Here is an 18,973-nt window from a genome sequence, read left to right on the forward strand (position 1 = left end):
CTTAAAGTGGTTCAGACTGCATTTGCAGAAGAAAAATAAACTCTTAATTTTAGCGTTTACATTCATACTTTGGCCACCAGGTGGCAGCACAACATGCTGGAATCAACACTGACACATTATCACATGACCAAAATAGAAACTTCACAGCCAAGGCTTATAGTCTTACAGTGAAGGGATCATCATTAGTATTTCTTTGGGGAACTGATGACCACCCGACTACCAGTTAACTCATTTAGTCTAATCTCAATGCTGTCGTCACGTGTTCTCCTCATAGAAGGATGTTTTTTGAACATATTACACTAAAAATAGTCGTCCATGTTTGATTTTTCACATCCTGTTCTTCCTGAAAACAACTTGGTAGTAGGAGCAGAGTGGAATAAGATGAGCCAGTGGCTACGTTTATCCATGTTCTGTGCACTGACAGCCATGAAATATAATGAACTTATTTTTTTAACTGTTTTTGGCAGCTCCATCAAAGCAACTGTATCCAGGTCTCAAATATTTTTATGTTTGTTATTTAGAGATCATTTGAGGCAAATGCTGTGGGGCAAATTGAGTCAACAGTCCAGTTTACATTGTACAGCAGCACATTTTCATTGTACAACTTACTCATTTTCCCGTATCTTGGATATCACGAGTTAAAAAAGAAAAAGGCTCTTTTTACCCCCGTCTCCCATACCAGTTCTGTGCTGAGACAATCCACTGTGCTAAATTGGAGTTGAACTGTTTTTTGTACATTTCCCTCTGCTTTCCTGTCACTCACCTGTCACCAGTGTTTGTATAAGTGTAAATGGCATCCCCTCTTAGTAGGGCTAGAAATGCTGAAAGGTGTCTACCTGCCCTTTAGATCTCTGCATCATTCACTGAGATGAAAGCGCTTTGATTTATTCTAATTAAAAGACCATTAAATACCAGGGCCAGACCCCCCAAACCAATCTATCTCCAACACAAAGACAGCCTATCGCATGCACACACATATAGACACATACACAGTAGTTGACTCTCTGTGGACTGAAGAGCCAGGTGATCTTCCACAGGCATTGGTAGGCAAAGGTTTTAGCATGTGGCTTAATTGCAGCCAGCCTCCCCTGCTGAGCGTAATTAGTGTTCGCTACCATGTCACTTCCTGTGGAGGTTCATTTATTAGAGATGATGATTGGCTGTGGGATGAAACGCGGGGGTGACACCCCCGCCTCCCCTCACAGTGGGAGAGGGACACAGCCAGGAGGCCAGTAAAGAGAGGATCTCTCCTGCTGGATGCTCCCCTGCCTTGTATAATGACCTCATTAAACCCAAGTTGTTTTGCCACTTGTCATGTTGATCATTTAACACACACAAAAATTCACTTTTCGCCAGTCGGCCTGAAAATTCCTCTTTGTCCTGACTCTGTTATCAAGCTATTTCACATTTATTATTCAACACTGACACACTGACGATGCTTTTTTATTGCTTACTTTCTTTCAAAAGTAAATAGGCTGAATTCAGGATGAACTATTTAATGCCAAAAATGGCATACACTAACAGGCAAACACAGGTACTACTAATCAAATTAATGAAGGCTCTATACCTAGATGAGAATCTTTATTAATGTCATTAGTAACACCTGAGTTTATCAAATATTACAGTTTGTGAAATAAAGGAGCAGACACTGGGAGGCAATCGCAGTTTCCCCCACTGCAGCATAATGTTGAGCTGCCTCTTGGTTTATGCGGTGTAAGACCGTAGATCAGCACACTGATATCAGAGTGAACGCAAACCGTTTCTTTGTGGTTATCCATTGTGTAACAGAAATGTGGGTTATTATCGCCGAGAGGCTAATTTGTGCTATGACAATGGCAGTCACTTCACATCAGCACGCGTTTACAGCCAGTCTCTTCATTGCATGCAGTAAGTGTCTCCATTCTCTCATGGAAGAAAAACAGATCAGTTAATCTGTTCCATAGATTTTTTTATTGATTATTTTATTATTATGAAGTAAACACCCGACTGGGGGCATGATTTCCAATATGACAAGTGATGTATGTAAGCTCTGTGGTCTTGAGCAATCACACAGAAGTGTGAGGGAGTTGTTACTTGGGGCAGGTGCAGTCTGATCAGGCACAATAAGTAAAACAAACTCTAATGCACGCACTAAAAAAACGTGTGCATGACACCATTAAATATACAGCTATACTATATTTTGCATATTCGGTCTACATTATAGCATGTAGAGGAAGTGCACAGGCTCCTCTTGGCTGAAAATAAAATGATTTAATGGTAGCATGCAAATCTTGGAACAATACAAAAAAAATCTTATGAAGTTTAATTGAAGGTTTGGGTTCAAGCCTGGAGTTTGATTGTTGTGCACATGCTTTTTGGAAATCACTTCACCTGCCAGTAACTGTGCCAAATGAGCAAGCGAGATGCCTGCCAGATATTAGCAGCTCCTGGGGTTTCTGTTGAAATTGGATAAAATCCCACAACTGCAGATTTACTGGCTCATTTACCAGACTAAATGCTTCAGCCAGAGGTGCCAACAACCATGGCTGTAAATAACATCCGTGTACTTTTGTTAAAGATAGTACAACAGCCACGATTAATGTTCAGTTACTGTTTGTTTTTGTTTTGCAATAACATTGCATTATTTCACCGCTGAAACAGCAGAGGTGAAAACTTCAGTCCACTAATGAGGGTCTAGCTTTTTGTTGCCTTCAGTGTTTATGGTCAGGTCACTACCCCGGGGACTGATGGTGGGTTGTATAGTTAAGTGTTGCTCTGATTGATGTATTTTGCCTCTGGCAATAAAAGGTCAATATAAATGATTAATGAGAGGAAAATGTCATGAGGGAGGGGAAAGCGAAAACAGGGTGATTAGAACCTAAACTTTCCTCTGCTCTCTCTTTTTTTCAACCTTTTACCCTCATTTTAGGATGTAAAACCCTGAGATTTAACTACACGTAAAAAAATAAGAATGTAGGTCTTTCATTAGGGAGGAGGAGGAAGATTATTCAGAATGGGCTTGAGTGTTAATCACAGCAGCAGACAGACAAATTGATTACAGATCAGCAGAGTTTCCACTCGTGATGTTTATCCCTTTTACTGTGATACCTGTTATGTGTGTTTAAATCAGTGAAGAGAGAATTCCTTGTGAGATTCCAGTAAAACTGCATGTGAGTTCAGGCGACAGCTCTTTCTCTCTAATTATAAAACTTCAGCAAATCTAATGAATACCCTTATGAAAATACATTCAATGACCCGATCAGCTTGAGACATGTTTGATGCATCCCTTTAGGATGCTACTGTATGTGCGTGAGTGCCACTGATTAAACCAATAACAAGAATATTTTTGACACCACAAAAACAACCACACTTGAGTTAAATTTTAATACTCTTTATTAGATCACAAAACAATCCCCACAGATCTTTTCATTTTTGTGCAAAAAAGCTGGTCTACTTTAGCATTACTTTATAACATTCAGAGAGTATTTACATGCAGTTATTGCACAGCTGCAAAAATTATTTTTTATATGTTCAAAGAGCAGCATGAAGTCCAAATAATATAAGCTGGCAAATATTCCACAGAAACACCAGGACATACAGGATATACAGATCTGTTCTACTGTGTAATTTACATAATCATTATTGCCAGAAGTTTCTATGTACAGCCACCAAAAATCACCTTACTCTAAATATAGTAATGCTAACACATTGTTGTGAATTCGGTCATTTACACAGATATAGATGTAGTCCACATTCACACCGATTGCACTTCTTACCTTTGAATAATACTATAAACACACCTGACAGAATTACAGTTATTTACAGTTCAGCACTCTGCAGTCCTCTCAGCTTCGGTCGGGTGATGATCGGCTGAAAAGGTGGTAGCTATTTTTTTTCCTCTATGCTTTGGTTCTCCCACGGCACAGGGTCGTTTTCCTGTGTGAGTGATCCACCTTCCCTCTCGTGCCAGAACTGCTCCACATCAGGCAAGACGCTCCCATCTTTAAGACTCACGGTGTCCGCTTCCCTCCCTCCTCCTTCTGCTCCGACTTGCTCCGGCTGAGGCTGAGCCTCCCTGGTGGCTTCCTTGCTGCAGCCTGATTGAAGGCTTCTCTCCCCCCGCAGCTGACCTGAGGTCTCTGGTCTAGGACAAGGGGACTGGAGAGTGGTGGGGTTGTGGGGTCCAGGCTTAGGTGGCAGTTGCTTGCGCAGGGTGAGGCGTCTCCAAAGCCCCCTGTAACCCTCTCTGAACTCCTCGGAGAGAGAAAGGACAATGAGAGGGTTTACCAAAGACAGAGAGAAGGTGAGCAGCTGAGCAGAAAGGATAAGGAGAAGGGGAGGAGAGGAAATAAGGGGCTGAGCTCCTTCAGTTTCCTTTTCTGCAATCTGGCGCTCCCAAAGCCACACAACCCAGTGAGGAATCCAGAGGACAGCCATGGCCACAGTGAGGCTGAAAAGCATTAAAGTGAGCTTCCTGGATCTGATCTGTGTACGGAGATTCTGACTCTTACTGGAACGGCGCTGGCACTGGCCATAAGCCTTCCAGAAATACATAAGGGCAATGCTCAGAGGTGCACAGTAGACCCCCAGAGGATACGCTTTCACATACACAGACATGAAATCCTGGGCTTCAGGAGGAACCGTCATTACGCACACCAGCCCACGGATCTCTCTCTGCAGCCGAGCAAACAGCCAGTGTGGGATGGTGACAGTGCAGCCAGACAGCCATATGAAGAAGAGCACCACCAGGATGGAGCCCAGGTGTATGCTCACCTGCTTGTTTGGATTTGACACGTAGCGGTAGCAGGCTTTGGCCATGATGGCCACGGTGAAGCTCTTCACAACCATGCAGGATTGGAGAAACCAGTCGGCTGTCTTGCACACCACCCAGCCTAGATTCCAGCTCGTCTTGGAGTATGAGGCAGCCCTGAAAGGCACTGTAAACATCAGCACCAGCCCATCTGCAAACATCAGGTTGAAAATGAGGGAGTTGATGAGAGACAGTTTGCCTTTGTGCGCATTAGAGAACAGGATGACCATCGCAGTGAGATTGCAAGCCGCGCCCAGGATACAAATGACTCCCAGAATAGCTGGCACCAGGACCCTGAGCTCAGTCGTGTCCAGGTGCTGGAAGGAATCGTGTTCACTAAATGACCACATGTCTACAGAGCTGTTCACCACAGTGCTATTGGTCCCACTAAGCTTATCCATTGTTTTCAGAAGATGCTGATCTGGTCACAAGAAGATAATAAATGAATTTTAAAAAATAATTGAAGGCAGGCAGGAAATGTAGGGGAAAAATGCCCTGGGCGGAAAAAATGTCCAAAAACAATGTGACAATATATCTTGGAGTTTACACCTGTTCAAATTTAAGCACCAGAGAAGCAATGACTTCGCAGTGTACAGAGCACCTGACAGTCCTCTGGTTTATCCCGAGATGCGATGATGCAGCATCTCGAGCAAGTTATAAAGATGCTGTTTGATTGACAGCTGCTGTCCCCAGCTGGCAAAATGTGTGTAGACTACACCCACATGGGGCCAATTAGGAAAATCTCAGCACAGATGAATATACTGGATTGGTGCAAATGATTCATTAAAGTTATGGTCTTAACAGTAATCAGATTCCTTAAATAAGAGTTAAAGGTAACAGTGCCTACCCAAGGCACTACCATAAACTGTGACCTGCATTCACTAGACATCCTGACAGAGTATGTGATTTATCAATGAGGTGGTTGGGACATAATCACAAGCTTCATTTAAAATGTTTCTTTTGTTTTGTTTTTTTTCAAAATTTCATCATATATAAACAACAATAGATATTAATATTGAGCTTCCTCCAACGGGTGGCTGGCCTCTCCCTTAGAGATAGGGTGAGAAGTTCAGCCATCTGGGAGGGACTCAGAGTAGAGCCGCTGCTCTTCCACATCGAAAGGAGCCAGCTGAGGTGGTTCGGGCATCTGACAAGGATGCCTCCTGGGTTAGGTGTTCTGGGCATGTCCCACCGGGAGGAGGCCCCGGGGCAGACCCAGGACACGCTGGAGAGATTATATCTCTCGGCTGGCCTGGGAATGCCTTGGTGTTCCCCCGGATAAGCTGGAGGAGGTGGCTAGGGAGAGGGTGGTCTGGGCTTCTCTGCTTAGGCTGCTGACCCGTGACCCGGCCCCGGATAAAGCGGAAGAAGATGGATGGATGGATATTAATATGAATAAACCAACCAGAACCAATCAGAAGAAGTCTCCTGTAAATGTGCTCAGATGAACAGTTTTTATAATTTTGTCTTTGTAAACCACCACAGTGAATTTGAAGTTAAACACTCATGGCATTAATTGTTTAAGAAATACAGCCCCTCATTTTCAGCGACTCAAATGTAACTTCACAGACTAACATCATTTTAATTTTAACACGTTTTAATACTTGGGTGAAATTCCTTTAAATCAACGAGTGCCTGAAGTCTATCACCAAATGTTGTGTTTCCCTACCAGACCTTTCATTGCAGCCACCTTTAGTTGCTCTAGTTGCATTTTCTTACTATCAGCCTGTCACAAAAACACATAATTTGTTAGAGTTTGACATACAATCATACCAAAGATAAGTTTGAGAGGCATAAAATTATAGTTTTGCAACAACAAGATCTATTAGCTGGAAAACTTCATAGGCAAGTTGAGGACAAAAGGTAGCCAACATCCAAAGAAGAGCTTTGAATGTCTATACTACTCAAAGAAATTACAGAAAGCTTGCCTCAGGATGTTCAGACTGTGGTGAAAAATAAAGATGGTCATAGCAAATACTGATGAAATGACAACAAACAGCCTAAAATGTAGGAATATGTAGTATGAGGTGTGGTCCAGAAATTCATGTGTAGTGAATTAAAGCTGAAAATTGCATCTTGATTGATTTAAAATCCAACATAGTGATATACAGGCACAATATTACAAGTACTTATGGACCTAGCTGTAACTTTGCTTAACCTCCTAGGACCTGGCATCCACATATATGGACATCACATTTTGGGTTATTTAGACCAAAATACCAAAGACCAAAATTTTGCTCTCCTAAGGCCTGATATCCACTTACGAGGACATTATACTGCTACTGTTCTATCAAAATTGTAAACAAATATCCTTATATGTGGCTCTTATTTTTCTTAAAAACAAAAATAAGGTAAAAAAAAAAAATCTGTTAATTCTTTGTTTTTACATTCATCAGGCCCCAATCAGCCCAAATATCAAAGAGAAATTAAAAATGCATGCTGTGGAAGAGTTCGGGTCTTAGGAGGTTGAGGAAAATCCCATTTCATCAGCTGGACTGCCTTTATTTGTCTTAATTTTTGTCCACACGAGGGCGCCCTAACACCACAAGCAGAAACGGTCTTAGCCCATAAAACATCTTACATAAAGTTTGATAATTGATTCAGCAGGTGTTAACAGAGAAAGTCCACCAGTGCATGATTTGAACTTGCACATCTTTATTCTTTTTTTTATTCAAAAGAAAGTCCAGTAAGCATAAAGACTGCATGGTATTTCATTGCATTTCAATACATTCTGAGCTATAAAAGTCTTTTTTTTTTTCAATTAGAGTGTCACAAAGGAGGTTGTTTAGAAGACATTACTGTTTAAAGGAATCACACTTAATTATTCCCTGATTTCACAGAGTTCACTTAGACCTTTGCTTTACGGGAGTTGGCCGGTAAGAGCCGAGTGCTGAAAGACAATCTGCTACTGTTCCATGTTACCCATTTTCAGCTTGATGAGAAACATGGAAAGGCATTGCAGCAATCTAATATTTATATTAAAAAAACTGAATAGTGCCCCAGATGATCTGCAGATGTACAAATATAGCTATACGCAGGCTGTCAGCTTCATCAGAATCAGATCCAACGCATGCAAAGAAAAAAAAAAGCTATGCTAGCATTGTTAGGCCAAGAAAATCTCAAGTTTTAAATTCAATATGTCAACACGATGAGTCGACCAATCTACAGTCTACAGATCATTTTTAGTACTATCCAAATAAAGAGAAAATGTGGCAAGAAATTTAGAAATGAATGTGACTTTGTTTGTGTCTCTTGCAAACTGACAACATCAGACTGACTTGCAAGGTGAGAGCAACAATTACTTTGTACATATCACAGCATTCTCCCCTGAGCTCACAAGCATGAAACCAGTGCTCTAATGTAGAATTGTGACTACATTGATTCAAGCACTTTTTCTACTTGGGACCTGTGTGGAGCTTTTTTTGTGTGTGTTTGTTTATTTAGAGAGAAAGAAAGAAAGAAAAAGAACAAAAAAAAATCCTAAGTTAACATTTCATTTGAAACATTCACACACTCCCTCCTTGTGGCCATTACCCCTCCTCCCCACCCGACCCTCCCCTCCCCTCCCTTCCACTACATCGAACCCCCACATACCAAAAGAAGGCACCACAGCTTCTAAATAGACTCATTGACCGAGAGAAGGACTCAACAAAAACAAAAGCGTTAAATAAAACCCAATGACACAGCCTGGAAGGGCTTCATTCACATTACAGACTACAGCAGTCTCACAAGGAGACACGAGATTGGTACTAGAAAGACTGTCTGTGTTGTGTCACAGGCAGCGAGAACTCAGTTTCTGCGGGTCAGAGATTAACAGTCTTTTCCTCTTCTGCAGCACATTGCGCTGTTCAGGAATTTTGCCTCACGTAGAGGCTGCAGGGTTGATCACATGCATTGCAGCATGAGAAGACCGAAAGACAGGGGGCACTGTTGCTACATGACAGTGAGCCACCATCACGTAGGCCTGGTTTCTGTCAGTGTGCTCTATTTTCTGTTCATTGTGCCCACATCTGCCTCTGTCCTTAGGGTCCAGAGTGCTGCTACGTCATAATGTGATGGTAGCAATCCTCTTGTTGCATAAACGCATGGGAAACAATTCTTCGGGTGTCCGCATGGCTAAATAAATTAAATTATAAGTCAAATTGAAGAAGTTCATTCTTGATTTCAAGGAATCAAGTTGTTGCTTCCTAAAACATGTGCTGTCCACTTCCCCCACTTTAGTCACTGGATACTTTTACCCTGGTCGTCATCAGCAGAGTCAGGGAATTCAAGACAGCAGCCCCTTACAGGTGCAGGGTCAGGGGTCAGCAGGGGGCAGGCTGCCCTTTAGTTGACCTTGTCCTGAAAGATGTATAGGTTGTTGGTGGCTGCTACAGCAATGATGTTTTCATGTGGGTGCCACGTCGTGTGAAGGATCTTCTTGCTGAAGTCAAGGCTGTCGACGCTGATCTCATCCTTACGCCGCTTCCCACCTACACACACCTGGAGGACAACAACAAAAATGAAGAGGCATTAAGAAGTGGGAGTGTGGCAGCTCGCACGTTTCACTGATGTCAGTCATTTGAAAGATGACGGGGTGGGTGGGGTGCTGACTAGGCTTGTAGCTGGCGTCAATGGCGTCACTGAGCTGGACCTCTAAACCGTGTTGGTGCTAAGCGTTAAGAGGCCCATGCTCCAGTTTTGGTGAGTTAAAAGTCTGGCTGTATTTATTAGGTATCTGTGTCTGCGAGATATAAATGGATGCATCTTGATAACGAGCCAAGCTAGTGTTAGCTGATAGCTTTGCACCCTTCCAGATATGGTCAGTTTGGTTCAAAAACCTCTAATGGTGATAGCCAAAATGCTAAAAATAGGACTTAAAAAGGGCTATTACCAACATTTGTTTCAGGTTTGGTCACTTTACAAAGTTGATATAAGATTGAGTTAGCAAATTAGCTAGCCCCATATTTACACATGAAAGAACATAAATCTAAAGTTATCTTTCATGAGCAGAAAACAGAACTTTGATGAGAGCAAGCAAAACCTAAAGTGCTTCAAAACCTAAACCTAAAGCTGTAAAGCCTAAAGCTTTACAGCTTTGTGTATACAAAAGATTCTTCTCTCCACTGAAAACATGTATCCGGTCTTTAAGTCTGACGTCATTAGCCATGTCTGGGCCCAAACTCCGCTGCAAGTCCCTAAGTCAAATGATCACTGCAGCATTACTGAGAGTTGAAAACTGTCTAAATTCTCTCATCTGTAATAAAATGATCAATGTGGCTGCTCTACCAGGTGTAACAATTAAGTTTAACGTCCAGGCATCCATGAAAACAGAATTTATGATATTTAACAGAGTTAGAAGTTAGCAGGGCGTTAGCTTGCTAGCTTCCATCTAAATATAATATATAGGGTTGCCAACCGTCCCTTAAAATACGGAATCGTCCCGTATTTCGAAACAAAAGTACACGTCCCGTATTGAGCTAATAAGGGACGCACTTTGTCCCGTAATACAGTGAGAATCAAAAGTAGTCTATAAATGTTTATGGAATTAACACTTTGTTTGAAAACATAATTCCCAGCCCCTCTCCTGCTTTGTGACCAATGAGCTGACAGCACACTTATGACAATTCGAGTATGACAATTCAGATTACCGCTCATCTCATTGGTCGAGGAAAGGTCGCTTGCGGAGAAAATACCGGAAGACAACAGATGACCACAACAAGAAGCATGGTCAACAGGGGAACAAACGCCGACACTGCGGTGCAAGTCTCGGATGACAGTACACCTAAAGCTGGGCAAACACTGTGCGATTTTTTTCAGTCACGTTATTCAGCTCCTGCTCAAACTGCACGATTGACTCGCAGGGGTTAGAAGTTCGTATGTCACGATGTACTCTCACACTATACCGCCCGATGCTCTGATGGGACCTGAGTGCTCACACTGTGCCTCCATAACATGAAGGTTATAACAGAAAATCTGTCGCTCGCTCTCTCTGTCTTTCACTCACACAGACACACCACTACCATCAACTTTGCTAAATTGCTAATGAAAAACATTGCTCAGGCAGCTGTGATTGAGCAGCAGTGTAAATCCAACTATTTTCACGGTTGTTGTGGTCGTGATAATTTTGTGAGGCCACATCGAAAAGGCTCGGATGAGCTTTCCAAAGTTCTACAAGTTGTGCCTCCATCGCTTGTGTCCAGATCACACGCTGCACAGCCGTGCTGCGCCGTCTTTTTCACCAACGTTTACGTTTGCGCGCGAGCAGTGTGAGCGCCTGTGGTGAGAACCTCACGAGCGATTGATGATCGGGAGCTGGTCGTGAGGTGTTAATCACTTCTCGTTACCCCACGTATACTACACGACGCACGATGAAGGCCAAAATCGGTCCGATCACTCAAAAATCGGCTCAAAATGGGCCAAAAATCGCACAGTGTGAGCCCAGCATTAGAGCAGCAATGTTTGTTCCCCTCAGAGAAAGGGAAGAATGGGAAAAGGAAAACACCTGGCTGGAAAACGTTAATATGGGCATGTGCAGTGAATATCAGCGCTATGTGGCCAGAAGTGTGATAATATAATTTATTTTGTGTAATAAACAACTGCAAGGATAGATGATTACAACAAATTGATGACTAATACATAAAAGTAATACATAGATGAATAATGATGATGAGTTATGATGCGTAATCATGGGAACAAGCGGGTTTACAAACAGGAGCAGCTGATTAGCATTAGAAAAGCTGAAATAATACCTCAACTGAAGCCAATTGTACTAAATGCACTAAATGTGCACTGTTACAAGAATATTTTTCTTTCTATTGTTTTCTATTATTTTAAGTTAAGCAGGACAGAGTTCTTTTAAAGAAAGATTTACTTATATTCTCAAAAGTTAAGCATGACAGGCTTCTGTTTAAGAAAGAGACCTGTTTTACTGTGTTAATGTTGTCATTTTGAGCTAAAAATAAATGGCTAAATGATCATTTGTTTCACATGTGTTCATATCACAAAGAATAGAATATGCATCTACTTAAATCAACTTCAAGTCAAATGGTTAAAAAAATAATTTCACACACAAAAAAAGAGCTAGAAAATTCACCACACTGGGAAGGGTGAAGACAACTGGGTCGCCCGGCCCTGGCCACGAGGTGTCCCTTATTTATTTTTCAGGGAGTTGGCAACCCTAATAATATACCATGTTCTGACTGAGCGATTTATGAAACAAATTCAAACGTACAGCTCTGCTATCACTTCCAACATAAATGAAGACAGAAAACTAAACAGCAACGACATTTGTTACTGAAGTTGGGCTAGCTGGTATATAATGATGTGCTACGTGATCGCTAGCATGACAAAGCTATGTTAACATAACATAAACAGTAAAGCTGGAGGGCAAACGCTAACAAACGGAGGACTTTTTTCCACACGATAAAAGTTAACATAAGGGTTCCCAATGGTTAGGGGCAAATGCAATTGCATGGCAGAAGACATTACTGTAAACTGACCAAACGTCAGTCAGGAGAACCACCTAGATAATCCATTCACAATACAAGGTTAGTCATTAATATACTGCTGCACGGGCTGGGCTGTAGTTACATCGTAAGGGTTTAAAAACTGAGCTTTAAAGTGATTAGCAGTAATAAAAACCGAGAGAAGCTGACAGTGATCACTGACTGTTTTTAGGGGCTTGTTGAGATTAAATAGAACAAGATACAAAGCATTAAAACATGTTAAAACACATGACAGCCTTATTAAATGCAGACTACTTTGGGCCCGGAAGCAGTATTCATCACGTCATCACTTAAAGACCGGATTACTGCAGTTTGAAACATAAGACTGCACTGTGTACATATACTAAACACATTTCTTTTGTTCATTTGTGTGTTGTATTCAGTCATGATTGTCACTGTTAAGTCAGGTCTGTTTTGATATTGAATTTCTGGACTTGTACAGCAGATTTCTAGTGAGGACATTTTTATCAAAGTTACAGAATATAAGGAGGGGAAGTGAATTGTTTTTAGTGACACCATTACTTTAAAATCTCAAAACCGACTGGTCACAAAAACTGCTGGTATTTACTTAATCCTTTTTTTTTTTTGTCATAAATGAATATCATAGATGAACTCAAAGACATCTGGAGGTGCCACTTTCAATCAGTGAAAATTACAGCAGGAAATTTCACTATTGACCAGCTTTTTATAGATATTCAATAAATCATTTGGCTTAGGAAATAATTGACAAATTAATCGATTATGACAATCATTGCTTAAACCCTGAACTAATTACATTATCAATGAGTCTGTCAATGATTGCCTCTGATACTTTGGTGATAACATGTCAGAAAATAGTGAAAATAATGTCAATCACAGGTTTCCAAATTAACAAATTGAATACTTTTGCTTGACAAATCAAAAGATATTAACTGTCACAGATCCACACAATCCAGCAAGAATCACAATTTTGGAGAACCAGTGAATAATTAGCATTTCTCCATTAGAAACTCACTTGCGGTGAGGCATTATAAGACTAAAACCAGATGTCTTTGAATTTAAAAAGGATAACTTGTGTTGGTGATGGTACCTTGCGAGGCTTCAGAATAGCTCTGGGTTTGCTGTTCTCTCTGGATGCTTCCAGTGTGACATCGCGTTTGGTATTTCGGTCGAACATTCGGAAAAAATTGTTGTAAGAGCCGGTCATTATGACGCTGAGGAGGGAAAAAAGAAGAGAGGGGGTGTTATCGAGAGGGGTGGCTGGATGGACCGAGCGGTTGGTAGATCTGGTCGATGGCGGCGCTGAAAAGAAGTCTCACCTGTCTGATCCATTCCAGACGCACTCAAACTTGTCAAAGATGCAGTCGTTTTCGTACAGAGAACACAGCTTACCCCGTAAATAGTCGTGAACCTGAAGAACAAAACCAAAAACATGACAATCTGCAGTACTTTTTGGATCAGTCTTTATAGGCCTTTGGAGTTCTTCGCATTGCCTTTTAGTGGGCAAACACACCGAAACCATAAGCTGCACCACCATATGCTCTGCTTTCAGTAATCCCTCAAGACCTGGTGACCTGTGCTAAGATGCTAGGTAGCAGGTGGAGGCTGAGGTGGAACTGGACAGAGAATCCCTTGAGCCCGGTTGATGGCCTTATCAATCATGATCTGCCCTAAGATGGCTTCCCCTGATCAGACAGCGTGGACGTGACTGCCGTGACCACACAGTGGGAGGTTCTGCCCTCCGGGTTCCATCAGCGCCTATACTATCCGTCTTCTTACGGACATTCAGCTCAATAAGCCCTCCTGGGGTAATTGCTACACATGACACGGTTACAGATTGGCAGGGTGACAGTGAAACAGGATTATATTGAGTGATAAGCCTGAAATCAATAAGTTTTGATTTGATCTGGGCACAGCGGTTATTTACTAACTTCAGCAGCGGAACATTTTCTTTGGAGCCCTCAAGCTATCCAAAAAGCACACGAGAGAACAATGAAAAGCGTACCTGGTACGTCTCGAGCGGCTTGTTCTCCATTTGAAGGTCCCACACCTTTACAGTGAGGTAGTCTCTTGTCATCAGGTAGCGTCCGCTGTGGCTGAACTTCACGTCAGAGATGGATGAGATGATTTCAGAGAAGAAGGAGCGAGTGGATGGATCCTCTGGCTCCTCAAAGTCTACATGTAAAAGAAAATGTATAAAGCAGTTATCTTTCAACAGAAGATTTTACACTGTTGGTGCTCGCTGCTTTAAAGACTTTAAATCGCTTCAAGGAGGAAGATTCGGTTTGGGCAGTGGAGGCTGCTATTAGAAAACAATGACAGCCACGACAATGCCTGGATGCTGAGTTTTCTGCAGCAGCTGCATCTCCTCACAGAATTACATGTGTGTTTAGGGAGATAGTTGTGGGTCAGCATGGTGGGTAAATATTGGTTATGATTCATATTGATTTTGGCAGCTGCTGTTCCGTGTGTAGGCCAGCACGCTGGGGATAACAGACAGGCATTCCATCGTTAGCTGTCAAGTTATTGTTCCTTCTCCTCCTCCTCCTCCTCTTTTCCTCCCACCCTTCCTACCCTCTCTCTCTCTCTCTTTAAAAAAAAAACCAAAAAAAAAAAAATTCCCCCACCATTCTCCCCCCACTTCCACTCAATCCCACTCCTCAGCTGAGGCCTGGAGAATAGCTCTGTGATGTATCAGTGGGGAGTCTAACTCGGGATGCAGTGTGAGAGATGAAAAAAAAATGGGGGGATGAGGAAGGGATAAGAAAAACAAATCAATGTCAAAGTGCTGGGTCCATATGAGCCCTGCTGGATTTGTATGTGCGCGCGCCAGCGAATGCGTGCGAATAAGAGCAAGTGTAATGTGTGCATGTATATATGCATGTGTGCCCCTGCCCTCCCTCCCATCCAGATCCACGGGTGGATAATAGGGTCCCCGGGGAGTCAGCAGGGGGGCTGTTTGGTCCCTCTCTCTATTTGTCCTGGGGCTCAGCTCACTGGCAATCCTCGGCGGCCATTCATCCTTCCTGTAAAACTGACTGATAGCAGCGTGCTCCAGAATTTATTTATTTTTTTAATATATATATATATATATATATATATATATATATATATATCCCCTTCTATATAGAAGGAGATACACTATGATTGTGAGTTTGTGTTGTGTGTGTGTCACAAAAAGGAGGAGTGGTGTGTGAGTGCAGGAGAGAAGGCTTTACATTGCTCTGAGCCGTAAACGTTAATGCAGTGAGACAGTAGGTTGGTATTAACAGACCTCTCCTGAGGCTAACAAGAGCACCTGCCTGCTTTGCCTGTGTGTGTTTGCTACAAGCACCTGTCTAGGAATGGCACACACATGCCAAACAATCAGAGTATGAAGCCGACAACTTCAACTGCCCAATGTCTCCAAATGTAAACATTTTTTTTCCAGCTCTCATGTGATGCTCATGTGAAATTCAACAGGCCGTGTTGGTGCTGGGTCCAGTGGATCCATCAATACGTCTGAGGAAATGAGTGACATTATTGAACAACAGGGTGTGTCCATGAGGGACTAATGCGATTGCTCTTAAGCCATTGATTTCCCAGCAAAAATGTCAATGTATTCATTATTCATTCAGCTAAAGTGTATCCATGTGATGTCAAGCTTCGGAGAAGGCCATTCATTGTTTGAGACGCGCTACAAGATTTATTCGTGTGTTATCAATCGTGGCATATTGAGCAGGGGAAGCCCACATGTCACAGCTGAAAAAAAAAGGTGGAGCTGAGTGTGAATTTACAGCCAAGGTGTGGAATATTGGAATCGGGCTATATTTCCCTTGTTGACTACCATCACCTCAATGGCAATAAAGGCATCGATGGAAATTGTTGATTTTTGCGGTTTTGCGTCCCGTGAATTTTGCAGTTCTCCAGTATCTAAATTTTGTCTGCCTTAAAGGAATAAATTAATACAATAGAACAAAGGTGTTCAGTATTTCAGTGAACCTTTAAAGAATTGTGGCTAGATAAAAACAGCCACGTTTCTGGTAGGTCTACCTGAACACTAAGACACTTATTAAATCTGCTCCCATGATGCTCTGGTACTCACATTTGCAGTGCTTGTCGCAGAGTGCGGCTTGTCTCATGTCACAGAGGCGTATTGAACCTTTGCTGCTACTGTAGGCAAAGGTGTTACACTCCTGCGGGTGGAACTCTGCAGAGGTGATTACTTCCGTCAGCTCCTCCATGTTGGCTGGTTTGATGTCCACAATGTCTGAGAGAGAACCGCTAAGGAACAGAAGACTACAGTGGACATGTAACCCACAGAGTAAAATGAAAAATCGTGCCACTACTGAAATGCAGCCCTGGAAAAAAATACATATTTTATGTACAAACTGTTACTAACAATGATTTTTTTAGAACCTCAAATCTATTTATCACCCTATCATTATTAATTAAAAAGAATTAAGTGTGATTTTGAGTGTTTTTTTCTTCTCTTTTTTGTCTTTTTTAAAAATGAAAACAATGATAATCATAGGAAAAAAAAAAAAACAGAACAAGAGGATACTGAAGCTGCGGTCGGTGATCTCCAGGTTCCACAGGTTTATCCGAAGGTCATCGGTGGAGATGAAGGTCTGAAGGTCGGAGTTGACAGAGATGGAGTTGATGTGGTAGGTATGGGCGTTGCTGAACACCCGTCTGGCTGTAGCCTCGACCATCAAATCCATAGGCTGAAGCACCGGCACCTGGAGTGAACATTTAAGGGAAAATGTAAAGTAATGCAGACAAATATGCAAGAATAGAAAAATCAGCTTGAGGTTTTTGAGGGTAGTAATTACTAGGCTGGCCTTCTGTGAGTGTATCTGTGTCTATACTTGTGTCGGTGTGTGTGATTGTCCAGATATTTTAGTGAGGACCATTTGGGCAGTTTTGTGTGTGTCTGTGTGTGAGGCACAATCGGATGACTCCGGGGATTTATTTGACATTTACTCCGCAAATCTTAATGACACAGAAGCTCAAGGGCTGCTTGATGAGTTGGTTCAATCAGACCGCAAATATCTCTCTGCTACACAGCTACCCAGTAATCACGCCTCCTTCTCTTTCTCCAAGTCACTCCTGCTTTCTTGTTTGTGTGTGTGTGTCATGGAGAAAGAGAAAATGGAGAGAAATCGAAGGAGGTGGAAAAAAAGACATGGCCCGAGGGCATCGGCAGGCCCTGCTGAGGAATGATAACTGAACTCTGCAGAATTAAGACAAGCTTGCACAGACACACACGCAGACACACAAGAACCCAGAGTTGCACATTGCTGCTCGGGCTTCAAAGAAGCCCAGTACCAGTCTGCATGCAGCCCCCCGTTGGCCAGATAAAACCCAGACAAAGAGAAGAGAGGGGAGGGAGCGAGGAGAACAAATCGGCTGCTTCTTCCCTTTTTCTCTCGTCCGTTGCTGGCACTGACAGAGACATGGCAGCCCAGCAGGCTGCTGTATCTCCGTGGATGTCACTTTATTTCCATGTCTTTCACTGGCTGTCCAGAGAGACACAGAACATATTAACCCATAACCCCCGAACACTGACAGTTGTGCCGTTCAGCTTGCCCCTTGCAGATTCGCTGTGATCTGATTGTCTTTGTAACATAATATATTTATACATTTCTGCCTTAAAAATAATACTTCAAAGTAAATCAGTAGGTTATAATGTTTTATATATGTCTTTATGAGATACTGAATGATAAACTTTAAATCATTGTATGAATTCTAGGATGAATATTAGTGAATTCCTCCCTCTCCTCCTCTGCTTTCTCCCCCTGCTGAGATTTCACAGCCTCTAAACAGGATTGCCACAGTCCCGGCCTGTCCTCCAGGTTGCTATGATCCCCTGGCCAGCCAGACAAAGAGGGACAGACACGCTGAACACAGCACTAATCTGCAATGGCAGACACACACAGACACAGTCCTGTGTGTCTGTGTGTGCCCTCTTTTGTGTGAAAATTAAATAGGTAGCGGAGTGATAAAAACGAGAGAGAGAGAGAGGATGATCCCTTCACGGTGTTCATCTCAGCGCACATATTGATCGCTCATTCTCAATTTCTTCTGCCAGAAGTTCAAAAGAGTCCAAAGATAGCAGGTTGCTTTGTTGGTGTCAGACTCTCATTTATCGGGACTGAAACTGATCACAAATGAAAAAACAACTGTGACACACACAGGCGTGCAGCATATGTCACTAAGAAGTTTATGCTGGATTAAAGGCTATCATAGCATAAAAGGCTGAATGCTAAATTTTGACTTAATCAGCTTATCTGAACTCTGCTTGCTTGGATTCCATGTGCAGGTCTTTCCAGAAACGCTGGTTCATTCAAAATACGTGAGCCTGGGTTACAAGCAGCAGTTGTGGGATCTGTAAAACAGGAATCTACCAAAAGGTTAAATGAAAGATGCTACTGCTAGGTGATGCTTTTAATTTCATTTTTAAACTGAGCACCACAAATATTCTTAAATATTTCTGATATCCATGCATAAATAAATAGTTCTCCATCCATCTACCCTCTATCTGTTATCTGGGTCATGGGGGGCGCTGGAGCCTATCTCAGCCTCCACAGAGCACAAATATTCTTCATTTTTGTTATTTATGGATATAGTGGCAGTAAGTTGTCATGTTTTACTTTTTTCTATAGTAGTTTTTTCAGTCTTAAGCCACCCGGACCACTGATGCATGGCTTCAAATATTTCATTTTTGTCAGATTTA

At 42.2% G+C, this 18,973-nt stretch overlaps 2 protein-coding genes across 3 annotated transcripts in view; both read right to left on the reverse strand.

Annotated features, from left to right (window-relative positions):
* Window positions 1-3,400: 3,400 nt before the first annotated feature.
* On the reverse strand, window positions 3,401-5,353 carry gpr151 (G protein-coupled receptor 151). The gene has a single exon (XM_085381777.1). The coding sequence runs from the start codon at window positions 5,188-5,190 to the stop codon at window positions 3,865-3,867; it is 1,326 nt and encodes a 441-aa protein (XP_085237903.1). The 5' UTR covers window positions 5,191-5,353; the 3' UTR covers window positions 3,401-3,864.
* Window positions 5,354-8,357: 3,004 nt separating this feature from the next.
* The window catches only part of ppp2r2ba (protein phosphatase 2, regulatory subunit B, beta a), a 44,393-nt gene continuing 33,777 nt past the window's right edge, over window positions 8,358-18,973 (reverse strand). For both annotated transcript variants that reach the window (XM_085421384.1, XM_085421392.1), the window contains exons 5-10: window positions 16,799-16,976; window positions 16,340-16,504; window positions 14,261-14,430; window positions 13,575-13,666; window positions 13,346-13,469; window positions 8,358-9,271 (exon numbers count right to left, since the gene is read on the reverse strand). In XM_085421384.1, the coding sequence (XP_085277510.1) occupies window positions 9,116-9,271; window positions 13,346-13,469; window positions 13,575-13,666; window positions 14,261-14,430; window positions 16,340-16,504; window positions 16,799-16,976 (885 nt within the window). In that variant the 3' untranslated portion in view covers window positions 8,358-9,115. The remainder of the gene's footprint in view (window positions 9,272-13,345; window positions 13,470-13,574; window positions 13,667-14,260; window positions 14,431-16,339; window positions 16,505-16,798; window positions 16,977-18,973) is intronic.

Source organism: Rhamphochromis longiceps, linkage group LG2 (assembly GCF_057381845.1).
Source record: "Rhamphochromis longiceps isolate RC_006_pf linkage group LG2, R_longiceps_female_GT1.1, whole genome shotgun sequence".
NCBI lineage: Eukaryota > Metazoa > Chordata > Actinopteri > Cichliformes > Cichlidae > Rhamphochromis > Rhamphochromis longiceps.